At 40.3% G+C, this 15,631-nt stretch overlaps 1 protein-coding gene across 2 annotated transcripts; it reads right to left on the bottom strand.

Annotated features, from left to right (window-relative positions):
• Positions 1-212: 212 nt before the first annotated feature.
• Positions 213-8,660, bottom strand: LOC143474682 (phospholipid scramblase 2-like). 2 transcript variants are annotated; one of them, XM_076972206.1, is made up of 9 exons: positions 8,438-8,660; positions 7,518-7,591; positions 4,556-4,777; positions 4,250-4,353; positions 4,125-4,167; positions 3,668-3,888; positions 2,899-3,060; positions 2,512-2,673; positions 213-1,567 (listed from the first exon to the last, which is right to left on the bottom strand). In XM_076972206.1, exons 2-9 carry the CDS (start codon positions 7,528-7,530, stop codon positions 1,508-1,510), a joined length of 987 nt encoding a protein of 328 aa, XP_076828321.1. In that variant the 5' UTR covers positions 7,531-7,591; positions 8,438-8,660; the 3' UTR covers positions 213-1,507. The 2 variants fall into 2 exon arrangements, with proteins under 2 accessions (XP_076828321.1, XP_076828322.1); XM_076972207.1 differs by lacking the exon at positions 8,438-8,660 and adding an exon at positions 7,806-7,957.
• Positions 8,661-15,631: the final 6,971 nt, after the last annotated feature.

The raw sequence follows: 15,631 nt of genomic DNA, 5'->3' as shown, positions 1-15,631 counted from the left end.
ATCATCAAGGTGAGGCCGGCACATTCCACATTCCAGGAGTGGTCACCTGCTAAATCACTGGATTACGTAACAGAGATTTCACAGAAGGGAGGTGTATTAGAATATCTGGCCTACACCTCACACCCCAATTATCTGCCCTTAGGCATACATTTGTGACTATTGATAAATTCTTAAGACACAAAAGTGTATAACAAAATAATGTTTGTAAACAATCAGGAAAAAAAGTTACTGTTTATTGTCTAGACAAAGATAAAACTAAACCAAGATGTAAAATGAGAATTCACAAAATAATTATTTTATTAGTTACTGTTTATGTAAATTCTCATTAAGCAACATTAACAAATACTTTTAACATACTGGTCTCTAGTTAGTACACATTTTATTAACAGATTAACTAACAATAGTATCCTTACTATTATAAAATAAAATTCCTACTAATTTACACTAGGAAGTCACATGAACACGTCATTTCCAAAAACATTAGTTGTCCATTACAATAAATACATCCATATGATGTGAAAGTCTGGGGATTTCTGCTTCATCCCCCACCCTGCAAACATGCACACGTTCTTTATGCATGCTGTCATCCACCACAGATTTCCACTACCACAGAAAGGATTTCAGAATATCTGATCCTCTCACACAAAAAGGTTGATTATACAAAAGTATAGAAGTAAGAATGCTCCCCCCACTCCCAATTGTTGACAATTTAAACATTTTATAATATAAACTAATGTGAACAGTAAAATGAACAGAATTCTTGATACTGAATCAGTTGCACATGGAATTTTATATGAAACAAAATTCAAAAATGTTACTTATACACAACATAGAAGTAAACTCCCATGTAATAAAGGCCAAACAGCTTATGCACAAACCAATTCTGAACCTGATTTATGTAAGACTATAGAAACAAATGACCACATCAACTATTAACAGAGCAACAAGACAGACACTAATGCAATGTAGCAGTTCCAGCAACAAGAGTAAATACAATGGCTTGAGGTCTGAAAGACTGGTGTGTAGTAAGTGTGTACACAGCAACTGGAAAAACTGGTTTAGCCATTCACCATTTGATTAATGAAAAGGCTTTTAGTTTGAGATTTTGGAGAGGTCAAGACAGAGAGCGAGAGTGAACAAGTGTAAGAAACTGAGCGAGAGCACGTGTGTGAGAGAGAGAGAGAGAGAGAGAGCGCGTGTGTGTGAGGGAGAGAGAGAGCGCGTGTGTGTGTGTGTGTGAGAAAGAGAGAGAGCGCGTGTGTGTGTGTGTGAGAGAGAAAGAGAGAGAGCGCGTGTGTGTGAGAAAGAGAGAGAGCGCATGTGTGTGTGTGTGAGAAAGAGAGAGAATTCCAAATACTTCAATGAGTGAAGCTTATGATCTCAGCTGACTTTTGGGATTAGATTTCTAAATAGAAGAGTTGCTGAAGACTGTCAGAAAATGGTATCTGAGACAAGTCAAAAGAAGCATGTCTTTAGACTAAGGCACACTGAAGAATGTCTTTGTTCCTCAAGAGAAAACAGTGTTGCGTTGGTTAGAGTCTCCAACTTTTTCAAAGAACATGAAATCCTGCGAAGACAAAACAGACATAAAGACAAAAAGTCATGACCGATCCATTTCCACTGTGTATGGTGTGCATTTAAATTTTATATATGTAAATATACACCAGTTGCTTTAACACAAACATCCGACATTGTACGTAAGCTCATTTGCCACTTCAGTAGGTACAACAATCTTTTAAGTGCAGGCTATAAGTGTACAATTACACTTGGAATATCTGCTGACATGCAATTTCTTAGCCATTCTGTATTTGCCAGTTTCTGACCACACACATATATACAGTTTATATAAGTCCCCGCTTAACGACGGACCGGAGTTAGGACCGACTTTTTTCAATTTCACACGGTGTGCGGAGGAGCAGTGGCAGCACGGTGGGGTGTTGTGTACGATAAGCTGAGGCAGCGCAGCCTCCACCGCAGCCCATCTCAACAACGCGATCGCTCTCTCACGCTGTACGCACAGACTTTTCAGTCTGTAACCCCGTCATTAAGCGGGGACTCATATGTATATATATATATATTTTTTAAATATGTGGTATAGAGGAGAGTCTGTGTCATTGGGTGCTCCAGCACTGGGTTAATACAAAATCTCCACCCATCTCCATTGTGACTTCATTTGACTTGTGATTCACATTTGTACACCACCATCCTCCGATTACTCCCTCATGAGACGTGACACGTGATGGGCAGAATGTTGCTGCTGAAAACACTGAAACGTTTCTAACTTGATCAGCAATGGAACGACCGGTATCTGCAGTCACTCCATTGCTGATCATTGCGAGGCTCATCAGACGAACAAGTTTCCCCCCCCCCCCAATGATTTGTTCATATTATTAAAAATATCACAAATATCTAGTTGTGTGAATGTTTCAGAGATTGTGCACTAAATCGGTTTTAAACAGGACCACCTCTATTATAGGGACACGTCCACTTGAACACGATGATAATACTCACAATAAGGAAACAAGCTCCCATGAGCACAGCCTTCATTCTGACATCCAGATCCATGGGGAACTGGATGCCAAAGTTGTCTGCGTCTGTGAAGGCCTCCTTCAGTAGTCCACTCCACTGCTTACTAATCCGGCCGATGCGTTTCCCTCCATCCTTGCCAGTCAGCTGAGAGGACATTGAGGAGATTCGTTATAGGATAATCCAATATCCAATGTGTTATTGCAACATCAATGTTGAGACAAATCCTTAACAGGATAATGACCTGAATTTTATTTTAAAAGGGCTTTAATTTTGAAGCCACCGATTTTTGAAGCCGTGAAGTCACCGGTTTTATCTACTGCAATATGTAAGTTACAGAGATAATGGCAGGGCTCAGGTCCTCATTCTTACATCAAAGTTGACATCCCCACAACAGTTGCAGGCTAAGCAGGGGCCCTGCAGTTTCATCACAGTCTCTTTGTTGGGGCCCTTGATGGAGAACTTTGGGTAAATGGGGTGCCAGTCTTGAGTTACGTAGCCTATGGTGGTGCCTGGGGGGGCTTGCACTTCCATCTGAGGGACGAAAATATACAGATGCTATTCACATTACAGCAACCATATACAAATGGAAACAAACATGCTGTATACTCATGTAAATTATTTGTGAGAATCACTGATAAGCAGTTTTGTAATAGTCTGTCAGCCTGACTTAATTTAGACCAAGTTAAACTACGAGCTAGGAACTTTAGCACACACTGACAGAGGTAAAAGCCACGCAGGGGACTTTGGACGCTCATTTTAGGGATTGTTTCATAAATATTACAGTGTGACAAAGCCAAGAAGGAAGCAGCCAGTAAGGACCAATTCAAGGTCGTCCGTTTTGACTGTGCTGGACCAATAACCAGTTTAATAACCAGAAGGTAGCAGCCATGGGTTGTGGACACAAGACTGTGATGCAACTATTCACAATAAATATAAACAGCAATAATTCAGCAAAAAAAAATCTAAATTCAAGCAAAGCTAATCTTTTTAGACTTGACAAAGCCATTACACTAATGCACGAAACCTCCATATACCCACCAAAAGATTGAATCACTACATGGATCCAACTACTCCTCTTGGAGCAGGTCTGTTTCTCCCACACTCCCCATGTTAAACCAGCCCTCACAGACACTTGTACCTCTTGCAAGCAGCAGGGACACCAACAGGTGGCACAGCGAAAAGGTCGAATCAGTCGGATGACCTCGCGGTCCGTGCCGTCTTTGATCTTCATGTCGAAGCTCCGCAGGGAGCCGCAGCAGTTTCTCGTGCAGCAGTCATTCTTCTCCTTGGCCTTGTAGATCTTCTGGCCCAGGGAGTTTTTGATCTCATAATGGTTGTTGGTCTCGAAGCCAATGAACACTACGAGACCAGTAAGTAAATTCTGATTCCCATTATAAAGCTCACGAAGGAGCTCCAGACACATTAACAGGATTATTAGCAAGACTCCATGAAAGTTCCCTTTTAATAATTTAAAATATGCTTCAAGATGCTGACATTTAATTAATTTCCCCATTATCTTATTTCTTTAAAAGGATTTCCTCACTTTGTCAACTCTTTTACTACAAGTCAAAGCTGATCAAACAGATTAAACTCACCCTCCAGCAACTCCACTTTCTGGTGAATCAGGACCTGGTCAATCTAAAGACGTTAAGCAATGGTTACTAAGTTACCGAGAGAGATGAAAAGCGGCGGGAGACGAGAAGACAACAACGGGTTCTACCTGTGTTAAGTACTCCAGGCCTGGGGGAACCCCCACAGGTACGGCCACAGGAGCCGCTGCTACTAAGGACGCAGCAGTTGGATCAGGCAGGTGTGGAGGACCACCTTAAAAGTCAAGAGTGGAATGTGAATATGCTCTATACAATGATCAGTTATATCTTGCCAGCTCTGTACAAACATAAGGTATTATCAGGGCAGTTCCTTTCTTGCAATTTTCAGAACAGACATTAAAGAACAAAATACATTTAAAAAAAAGTGCTTCATAACGGTCTTATCTTGAATTGAATACAGCTCTCTAAATATTTACCTCCATAGGCAGTCATAGGCATCTGACCCGGATGCTGTGGTGAGCTAACCGGGCCTGGCTGGTACATTACTGGCTGATTTGGACTCTGCTGGTAACCCATATTGAATCCTACAGGTGGTGGGGCCTGCGATGGGTCTCCATAGCCTCCCATGGGGTAGGGGGGCATGGCGTAGCCACCCTCCTGGGGCGTGGGGTATGGGTACTGGTTTGGGGATTGGTAACCTGATGGAAATGAAGAAAGAAACAAACCAGTAATGCCAATATGCAAGAAAGAAGATAGTCATAGGATTACAATATATTTCATAAAGACCAAGTGGAAGTAGACCTTCCCTTTGTCTTGTTTACGTTTCAAGCCCCTATTACAAAACTTAAACGTATGAAAAATCTGAATGAGTATTTTAAATAAAGAGCTTGGTTACAGTTACTAGATGCATTTTATAGGCATGGTCATTAAAATCGAAACATATAACAAATCCTAAACATGTTCTTAAGCAATACAGGATCATTCATGCAGAATAAACGAATCTGCCTGACTGTTAGCTGGGAATACTGACTCATAATAAAACAAAAACAAAAAAACAAAAACTGTAATGCCAACAACATACTGAGATCTACGCAATTGCCCTAGAGAATTGGTGATGTAGGAGTGGGAAATATATGCAAATTTATAAATACAAATATATATTTTGTAGGAGGTCATATCCGATATCTAAGAAAGACATGTGCAAGTAATTTTTTTTTTTAAACTGTATTGCGCATTTGTCTGCCGAGTGCTGGTTGAGCTGAAATTCTCCAGCTGCGTCAGGTTAGAGCTTCTCTGAGAAGCACACAATGACTCCTAAGAGGGGCAATAATAAGGTTTACAAAGTCACTTGACTATCTGTGCAGCAATTACTCAAATGTAGCCCAGTCAGATCAGGAAACTGGGCCCTGCTCCATGACTGACAGAGTCCAGAGAGCCTGGTGGTGGTGGTGGTGGATGAAGATGCAAAAAGTGCTCTTTCTAATCACAAGCTGAAAAAGAAAAAATGCAAACTTTCCTACCAGTTAAGAGTTTAGGACTTAGTAGGTCTGGAGTTGAAAAGTCAAGAGAGTGAGAGCAAAAAGAAAACCACTAGATGTGGTTGATATATACATAAGCACACACACGTATACATACAGCTGTTTCAAGGTCTAAAACCACAGATTCTAAAAATATATATAAATTAAATAATAAACCCAAAGAAAGAGTAACATTCACAACAACCCTGTCATTTACTGAATAAAAGTCCAAGCCCATGCTGCCACAATAAGTGCATCTATCTTGAGAGAGCAGGGATTTAGGTGAGAACTGCATCACATCCTTCAGCTGGTGGCATGGTGTGACAAACCAGCAGCACTGCAATGTGCAGACGTGAAGGAGGACGGGGGAGGGGCAAATTCAGAGTTACTTTTTGTTATTCATTAATCCTCTTTTTTGGTACAAACAGATGGTACAAAGAACTCGCTTGGCTGACCTTTACCATAAAAGTATTTAGTCTGTAAAATATCAAATCCACATGATTTTTGTGTTACTTCATATGCAATTAGCCCAAGCATGTTGTGGCGTTCAAATTCTGTAGCTACACGGCTAATATAGCAAACAACTAAAGGAAGCTTATGTCCCCCAAATGGTAAACTCTAATCATCACGCACTTGCTCGGATGTTAAGGAATCTCAGACTTGCTTACTTGGTATCCAGATTCTGGCTTCTACTACTTTGACTCCATAAAATACATTTTAATGTGAAAAGCAGTCAGAAACCACTTTAGGTCTGTGTTGAGATTACAGACCAGGTCTGATAGTTTCAGCATTCAGTTTGAAAACAAGCTTCCCTTTCTTGTTAGCTTCATCAGCTATATCGCATACAATGTTGGTTATCCACACCGTCTATAGTCATGTTTGCTATCGTTCCCTAACCCTTGGCCTAAAAAGGTCTAACTCATTTTGCATAAAGCACACACCTGTGCTGTACTCAACACATGGTGACTCTACTTGATAAAAGTTTATAAAACCAAAGAGCTTCTCCAGCTCCCAGCTATATTTTTCATATCACAGTAACTGGAACCGAATGATTTGATTTGAAGCTGCGTCTGATCTCGATCAACAAATGCAAAAAGCTCTGCCCTGGAAACACCCATTTTGACCAATTGGTAACACGACCTGCATGACTGGAATGTGGGTATGAACAGCAACAAGACAAAAAAACAAAGCACATTCACCGAGTATAATGAAAGAATCTGAATCCAACAGGGCAGTTCTCACAATGTTATAATGGTTTTATTTATTGTATGAAAATAATTAGGGATACAGTTCATCCTCTCAATTCACTATTTGAACAAGTGCCATCAGTCAGGCAGTGCAGGATGCTGAGGGCAACCAGGACCATTGGCAGTAGAAATATGCTCAAAACAACTCAATGTTGTAATCATGATACATTTATGATGGACTTTATGCTATACCTTTTTGTAAATGTAAGTAAGTGTTCTAATGTCATAAATGTTGTGAATATTTTACCAATAACTAGTTTGTCACAAATGTAAAATTTACTTTAATCAGCTACTGTTTCTAATATGCCCATCTTCCCCAATGCATGTTCTAAGTAAATTATTATGGTTAAAGACAAACAGCGATACAAGTAATCAACGTCCAACGTGTGCTAGAGAAATGTAACTTAATTTAACTTCCTGTATTCCTGTACAAATATGTAATCTGATTTGTAAAAATCTGTGCTCAAAAATATTAACTTGCTACTTTCCTACAATACTCTTAAGCTAATATTTCCTGATAAGTAGAGGCTCGACGGTGTCGTAACATATTTCAAAAAATTATATTTTTAAGACCATTAGCGAAGGAAAGTATTGAGAGGTGTGGCGAGCATTCTCAAAGTAAAACGAGTATGGTCAGTCAGAAGCAGGTCTAGCAAGCAGGGAAATTGAATTACCTTGAGCCGACATGTTAGTGAGGTCTGCGGGCAACAGTCTTCTCCTCGTCAGGGAAATGACTCTGAAAACAGACCTAGCACGAAATCAAACGGACAATGAAACGTTTTAGGTGTTGCCTAATTGCGTTCTGCGTCAGTGTACAAGCAAACATACAAACGGAGAGCAAGACTGGTTGAAGGCATCGCATGCACTATAACCAAATATTCGCAAATGTAAACTAGTAGCAAATACATTCATGTTTATGAGAAAGTCAAATATTTGTGGGAAAACACTTCAAAAATACCTACCGGTGTTAAATAACACTGCAACCCGATCAAAAAAAAATATTATTTTTAGATATTGGCGCAGTTTAGAGCCTTTACAGATTAGAGCCTTTTACTTAGTCAAAGTGCATAACATACATGAAGCTGGAGCAACATGACGTAGATATGAGTGGGTGTGGCGACGATGTGTTTCTTCACTGTGTCTCATTAAGAAAGAAAACAGCTAGATAGCCAGAAAGCGAACTTCATTACGTTATCCTTAAGCTCATGTCGGTAAAAAGTGAACAAAATCCTGAAAACAAAAATACAAAAACGGTTCTATTAAATTTGCATTTACTAGTGATATCGAATAAACATTCGTGCAAAGACGCATATAAGGTGTTGTTTGTAATTGTTGACATGTGTGAACTTCATAACCTTTACAAATTCATAAACTTAATAACCTTTATAAATTGTAAAAGCAACCAAGTTCAAGGTATCAGTGTTTTTTAAAACGCGAGTTGTACCGGAAAGTAGCCCTTCAGGAATAAAACACAGGAACGAAGAATCAAGCACGTAGGGCTAACAATAGTGGACGTATTTTGGCGTACGAGCTTTTTACTTAATTAAAAGAAACACGGATGACATCAAATCACGGTAACAAAACAAAGTCTTACCGTTTAGTAACTCGATGGGCTTCAGTGGCGAATAAGTATGTGCACCTTCAAATTCCGCAACAACACAAACACACGGAACAACGGAAGGACAAAAGCCGACAAGAATTGCCTCTACTTTCGTTTAAACTGTTTTTGACTCCAGTGTGCGAGACCTATGCTGGCTGAACAGCCTACTCCGCCCATTCAGATGTTATCCCCCTGTACACCATATATCAAGCCGACTTGATGAGATGAGAAAGTCATCAGACTTATACTACCCCACTGGAGTAATACAGGTTAAACTTTATTAGACTTAATTCATATATTAACTTGTGAGGTAACACATAGCTTAATGTGAAATCGTGCTTCAAATTATGCAGTTGTTATAGTTTATCGTCCCATATATATATATATATTTAAAGAGCACACATTTATGTTACGATAAAATAATCTGAATCCAATTACAATTTAGATCTTGACATAGCAATACTTCGTCGCAATTAGACGTGAACTAGCTCGCCATCTTCTGACGGGTCTTTGGGCGGAGAAGAATCTTTAAAGTAATTCCTTTCCAGTGCTCCACTAGAGGGCAGCATCGGCAAGTATTTAAACGAAGGGCGAATTGAAAACTACATTCCCTTTGGCTGACAATAAGGTTACGTTCACATTATAACCCGAAGTGACTCGAATCCGTTTTTAATGCGACAAAAATAGGATTTTTAAGGTTGTGTGGACATACGAATCCGGTATTTTCAAATCACAGTTGAGTTATTTTGGTCCTTGGTCCTAGACCGGAGTCGTATGCAATTTATGACTTGCGATATTAACGACAACGGTCAAAAGCAGTACAAGTGGCTTTTGCCTACACGCATGCGCGTATAACCGTGTCTTCAAAACAATAGATAAGAGAAACCACAGTATCAACGTCTCTATTCTGCCTTCTCTGATTACTGATAACTGGAGGCCTTTTAACATCAACCAGCAAACAAACCTTGCGTTTACTGACCTTGCTTTGTGTGTTGGGGGAAAAGGCCTTCCCCTAACCCTTGCAACAAAATTGGAAGCAAATTATAGTCTAAAATGTATTTGTATGCTGTTGTACTAACATTACCCTTCAGGGGAAGCATGGTAACGACTTTGAAATACAGCCCCCTATGTCCTCCAGAAAACTTTACTTTTGTCACCATGTGGTCTGGTAGGTAGTGTTGTCATGCGAACCGCCAAATCCAGATTCATCCATCAGATGATCAGATTTGTCTTCAATTTGTCTTCACTGCTGTTCTAGCACATTTCACAATAATAAGACTATCACCAGTGCAGACATTCACAAACTGGCTTTTGGCAAAGGTGGCATCCCACAAAAGTGCTACAAATAATTCATTGAACCCTTTAGTATACCCCATTTTGCTGGTTGTCCAAGGAAATTCCATATCTGTGTGTTCTTGATGTTTTGTATACACATACGCAATATTTGTAGATGAAACACCTGATCTCAAAAATTAGCAAGGGTGTCCACACACTTTGGCCATTTAGTGTATGTCATAGAATATGAATGCATGTGTCACATTTCGGCACACGCAATCGCATGCAGAATACTGTACCTACATCCTATAGAAAGACCAATCAACGTAATGCAGAATACTGTACCTACATCCTATAGAAAGACCAATCAACGTAATGCAGAATACTGTACCTACATCCTATAGAAAGACCAATCAACGTAATGTAGAACCATATAGACAAGTATCTCCCTTCTCCACTTCAGCTGTACACCGTTGCGAAGCCTGCCAGGCTAATTGTAGCTCTTATTATTGTAACTGTTTGGGTTCCCTGTGAACTACAACAGCACTGGAGAGTGAACGAGGACAGTTTGATGATTTCATTTTATTTTACAAGGCTGTTTTTCAGTTTGGAACCTATTGTGAGCTTTTTATTGCACATAATATGGCAATTTTGAGTCCCTTTTTATAATGAAATGACTTGAGACTTGGCTGTGTCAGCTATCACTCTCCCTTAAGCTTTGTTTAAATACGTCCTATATTAAACAAATTTACACACTACTCTTATCACTCTTGTTCTATTCCATTTTATTTTCTGTTAATAAGTATAACAGCCGCCTAGATAAAATATTCAACCTGCATAGTGGTCACCCCTCACACCTGCCGCGTGTTTGTGTTTCACGTTTCTCTCTCCACTTAAACCCTCAGGTGTAGTCCACCGGTGCAGCACACAGAGAGCCAGACGTCGGTACAAGCACTGTTGGACGTCCACGCTGCTTCTAAACACGCTCGTTTACGTTGCGCCCGACGTGCTTCTAGCACTCGTGTTCTCTGTTTAACACTCCAAGAGACTTTAGGTCATTTGTGATGCTGCAGCTTTGCTTCTGTTCTGTGCCAGGGTGGCAAGTAAAGACATGTCATCACCACCCTCCCCCATGATTCTTCTTTAAGAGAGGGTTGGGGGGGACATATAGCACCTGGTGGAACATGCTGTAACCTGCACATCTGCACTGACCTGCACTATCTGTCCAAATAAATCGAGAGTAGGAAGTTTAACCTCTTCCTTTTTTCTTCACCCAGCATACTGAATTTGTATCAAACTAAATGTTAGGACACCCCCACTTTTATTACTACCCAAAATGCCTTAAATTAGAATCAGGTGAACATCAGCTGCAAATGAATAGGCCATCGTTAGGATTTTGGACGAGGCTGTCTTACTTAAATTTAGAGATCAGGTTGGTTTGTGCTTTGTTGTTGAAGTGCATGGTGTTGTTTATATATATATTTTTTTTTAAAGGAAAGAGCTCTCTGAGCCCTTTACAAAGAATGTTGTATATGCATATGAGTCTCGGAAGGGATTTAATAGGGGTTTAAAAACAATTTTATAAAATCCATTCCACTCTCTGCAAAGGCAGTTTGCATGTTGAGAACACTGAAGAAAATATGGCTCCGTCTGTCCAAAAACTGAAGCGGGGGAGGACCATGCAACATGACTGACCCGAAACATTCCAGGAAATCTACCAAGGGATGGATCAAAAGGACAAAATGGAGGGTTCTGGCCAAGTCAAAGCCCTGATCTTAATCCTATTGAAATGCTGTGGGATTTGAAATGGGCTGTGTATGCAAGAAAGCCTTCAAACACCAGCTGGAAGAATTCTGCATGGAGGAGTGGGAAAGGCTTTCTCCCAGTCAATCTCAGAGACTGGAAGATGGTTATAGGAAATGTCTAATTGAGGTTATTTCAGCCAATAGGGGGAAATAACAGCTGTTATGGAATAGAGTGTCCTAACTTTTTCTTCAGTAGGAATTGGTGTATATATAATAATAAACAATGCCAAGGTTTCATTGGTTTTTGCAAAGGTGATTAAATAACATCACCTTTTATCTACAGATCTTGTTTGAAAGAAGATAAATATATTTATATAACCTTAATTCTCAAATAACGAAATATGTAATGGAGTATCCTAATTTATTCACTGACCATTTGTGTACCTGTTCAACTGGTCATATAAAAAAATCTAATCAGATGGTAGTGGCATATGGCATTCAGTCATGTAGACCAGAAAGGTTGAAATTGAGCATCAGAATGGGCAAGTACATTTGTGGCAAAATGTTGAGAATGCTTCAGTTTTTATGGTGGCAATTGTTGTATTAAAATTTGTAGATTTTGAAGCGTGATTAGATGAATTGCAATTAATTGCAAAGTCATTATCTTGTTGATAATGAAGGGCAGCAAGGAAGTCACTTCTCTCCATGAAAACATCAAGGACAGATGATATTCTATAGGAAATATAGGGATTACACTGCAGAGGACAGGGGTAAAGTTATTTTCTCTGATGATGCCCCCTTCAGACTGTTTAGGACATCATGTTTGGGGGGAAAATGATTGTCCAGAGAAGAAAAGGTGAGTGCTAACATGAGTCCTGTGTCATACTAACAGTGAAGCATCCTGAGATGATTCATGTGTGGTGTTGCTTCTCACCCAGGGGAGGAGGTTTGCTTAACCCATCTGTGCAGTTAGAACACACACACACTCACACGCACACTAGTGATTACTAGGGGGCTGTGGATCACACATGCCCAGAGCGGTGGGCAGCCCTAGCCCAGCGCCCAGGGAGAAGTTGGGGTTAGGTGCCTTGCTCAAGGGCACCTCAGTCATGGCCTTAGGTCTGGGAATCGAACCCACGACCCTCCGGTCACAAGACCAATTCCCTACCACCAGGCCATGACTGCCCCTATGAAGCACCATGTCACAAGGGAAAAGTGACAACCAAGTGGCTTGGTGAGCAAAACATTTTAAATTTTGGGTCCATGGCCAGTAAACTCCGCAGATCTCAATCCCATTAAGAACCTGTGATCAGTCCTCAAAAAGAAGGTGGACAAACAAAACCCAGAAATACCAAGCATTCAGAATTCAGAAATCAATGCCAAGCATGAGAATGGGTTGCCATCACTCAAGATTTTGATATCCAGCATGCTGAGGTGAATTGCAGAAGTATTATAGGGTCAGCATGGTAAATATCAGTCTTTAAGTTTGATGTATTTGTCAATAACAAGTTAAGATATGTATGGAATGCTTATAATTCTACTTCATTATACCATATAAACATCTGACAACAGGTTCTAAAAACTGAGGCAGCAAACTGTATGAATACCAAAATGTGTGCCATTCTCAAAACATTTGGCCATGACTGTAGTAACTGTGAATGGTGTTGCTACACATGTTTGTCTGAGAACTTTAGAAATTCCAGATCCACTTGGATTTTTATACAGAACCATCTTTGTTGGAGTTTACAGAGAATGGCCCAAAAGAGAAAATATCCAGTAAGCAGCAGTTCTCTGGTGAAAATGTCTTACTGATGTCAGATGTTGAAGGAGAATGGCCAGACTTCATAGAGCTGATAGAAAGGCAACAGTAACTCAAATAACCACACATTACTAACTGAGCTATGAAGGTGAACATTTCTGAATACATAAATATCAAAGTACATGGGCTTTAGCAGCAGAAGACCACACTGGGTGCCACTCCTTTTTGCTAAGAACTTGATAAATAATTAATAAGTAATTGATAAATAACATGGATCCATCCAGCCTTGTATCAACAGATCAGGTTTCTGTAGGTGGTGTAAGGGGTATTTTTATGCATCACATTGGGCTCCTTAATACCAATTGAGCATTGTGTTTAAACCCACAGCCTGCCTGAGTATTATTGCTGATCATGTCCGTCCCTTTATGACCAAGGTGTATCCCTCATCTGACTAGCAGGATGTCACAAAACTCAAATAATCTCAACCTGGTTTCTTGAGCATGACAATGAGATCACTTTACTCAAATGTCCTCTATTACCACCAGATCTCAATCCAGTAGATCACTGTTGGGATGTGGTGGAATGGGAGATTTTAATCAGGGATGCACAGCAAGACTAATTTGCAGCAACTGTGTGATGCTATCACATCAGTATGGAACAAAGAATGGTTTTGAGAATTTTTCAGAAGATTCCAGGTAAGTAACTGCAGTGCACTTGGATAAGATGCATAGAGATATTAAATTGTATTGAAGTACACAGTTTCCAGAGAAACAGGGCAATTTGGACAGAGGTCAAAGAAGCACTTTGCTTGCACAGCTGATATACAGGGGTTGGACAATGAAACTGAAACACCTGGTTTTAGACCACAATCATTATATGGTATAGTATGGTGTAGGGCCTCCTTTTGCGGCCAAAACAGCATTAATTCGTCTTGGGAATGACACATACAAGTACTGTACAGTGGCCAGAGAGATTTTAAGCCATTCTTCTTGCAGGATAGTGGCCAGGTCACTACGTGATGCAGGTGGAGGAAAACATTTCCTTACTCGTGCCTCCAAAACACCCCAAAGTGTCTCAATAATATTTAGATCTGGTGACTGTGCAGGCCATGGGAGATGTTCAACTTCACTTTCATGTTCATCAAACCAATCTTTCACCAGTCTTGCTGTGTGTATTAGTGCATTGTCATCCTGATACACAGCACCGCCTTCAGGATACAATGTTTGAACCATTGGATGCACATGGTCCTCCAGAATGGTTCAGTAGAACTTGGCAGTGACGTGCCCATCTAGCATATCTAGCAAGTATTGGGCCAAGGGAATGTCATGATATGGCAGCCCAAACCATCACTGATCCACCCCCATGATTCACTCTGGACAACAGTCTGGGTGTTACGCTTCTTTGGGGCTTCTCCACACCGTTACTCTCCCGGATGTGGGGAAAACAGTAAAGGTGGACTCATCAGAGAACAATACATGTTTGACATTGTTCACAACCCAAGATTTGCACTCCTTGCACCATTGAAACCGATGTTGGACCATTGAAACTGGCATTGGCACGAATGACAAATGGTTTGGCTATAACAGCCCATCCATGTATATTGACCTCGTGGAGCTCCCGACAGACAGTTTTGGTGAAAACGGGAGAGTTGAGGTGCACGTTTAATTCTGCTGTGATTTGGGCATCCGTGGTTTTATGTTTTTTGGATACGCTTCCTCTGGCATCCACAGTAAATCCTGTTGGATGTGGTTCGTCCTTCTTGGTGGTATGCTGACATTACCCTGGATACCGTGGCTCTTGATACATCACAAAGACTTGCTATCTTGGCCACAGATGCGCCAGCAAGACGTGCACCAACAATTTGTCCTCTTTTGAACTCTGTTATGGTGTGTGTGATTTGAGTGTAAAAGCTGATAGTTCTCTCTCTAAAGCACCCTGGGGTTTATTATACCATATATAATAAAGATAGAACATTCTCAAATTGTTCAGCTGAGTTCAAATAATATTTATTTCTTATAACTAAGTAAAGCTACTTTTTTTTCAAACATTTTTCAAAGTGAAAGGATCTACTTATATGCACACAGGGCTTGTGGGTCTGACACATTATCACTGTTCTTAATATTGCCCTCTTCTGGAGTGTGAGTGACTTGTCATTCCTGGGATCTGTTGGGAACTGTGGAGACACTCACCTAGTATATGAGATTCAACCCCAAGTACCCCAAGATTGTTGTTAACATTCCATGATCTCTCAATTGCTCTGGATGGTTTCATCATTTGGGACTGGAAAATCAGCCACCGCTGCCATATTGTGCATCTTATCTACGGGAGAAGTACTTTCCAGCCGATGAAGGACCTTTGTCTGAAATGACCATCTGTACACACAAAACAAAATACTTTAAATTTAGTTTG

This window comes from Brachyhypopomus gauderio, chromosome 14 (genome assembly GCF_052324685.1).
Source record: "Brachyhypopomus gauderio isolate BG-103 chromosome 14, BGAUD_0.2, whole genome shotgun sequence".
NCBI lineage: Eukaryota > Metazoa > Chordata > Actinopteri > Gymnotiformes > Hypopomidae > Brachyhypopomus > Brachyhypopomus gauderio.
Note: the sequence above shows the minus strand (reverse complement) of the source record. Positions and strands in the feature narration are given on the sequence as shown.

Coding starts and splice junctions, on each gene's coding strand:
- LOC143474682 (XM_076972206.1), bottom strand. Junction 4,168..4,249: donor GCCTGGAGTACTTAACACAG/GTAGAACCCGTT, acceptor TAACGTCTTTAG/ATTGACCAGGTCCTGATTCA. Junction 3,061..3,667: donor GTCCCTGCTGCTTGCAAGAG/GTACAAGTGTCT, acceptor TTCGTCCCTCAG/ATGGAAGTGCAAGCCCCCCC.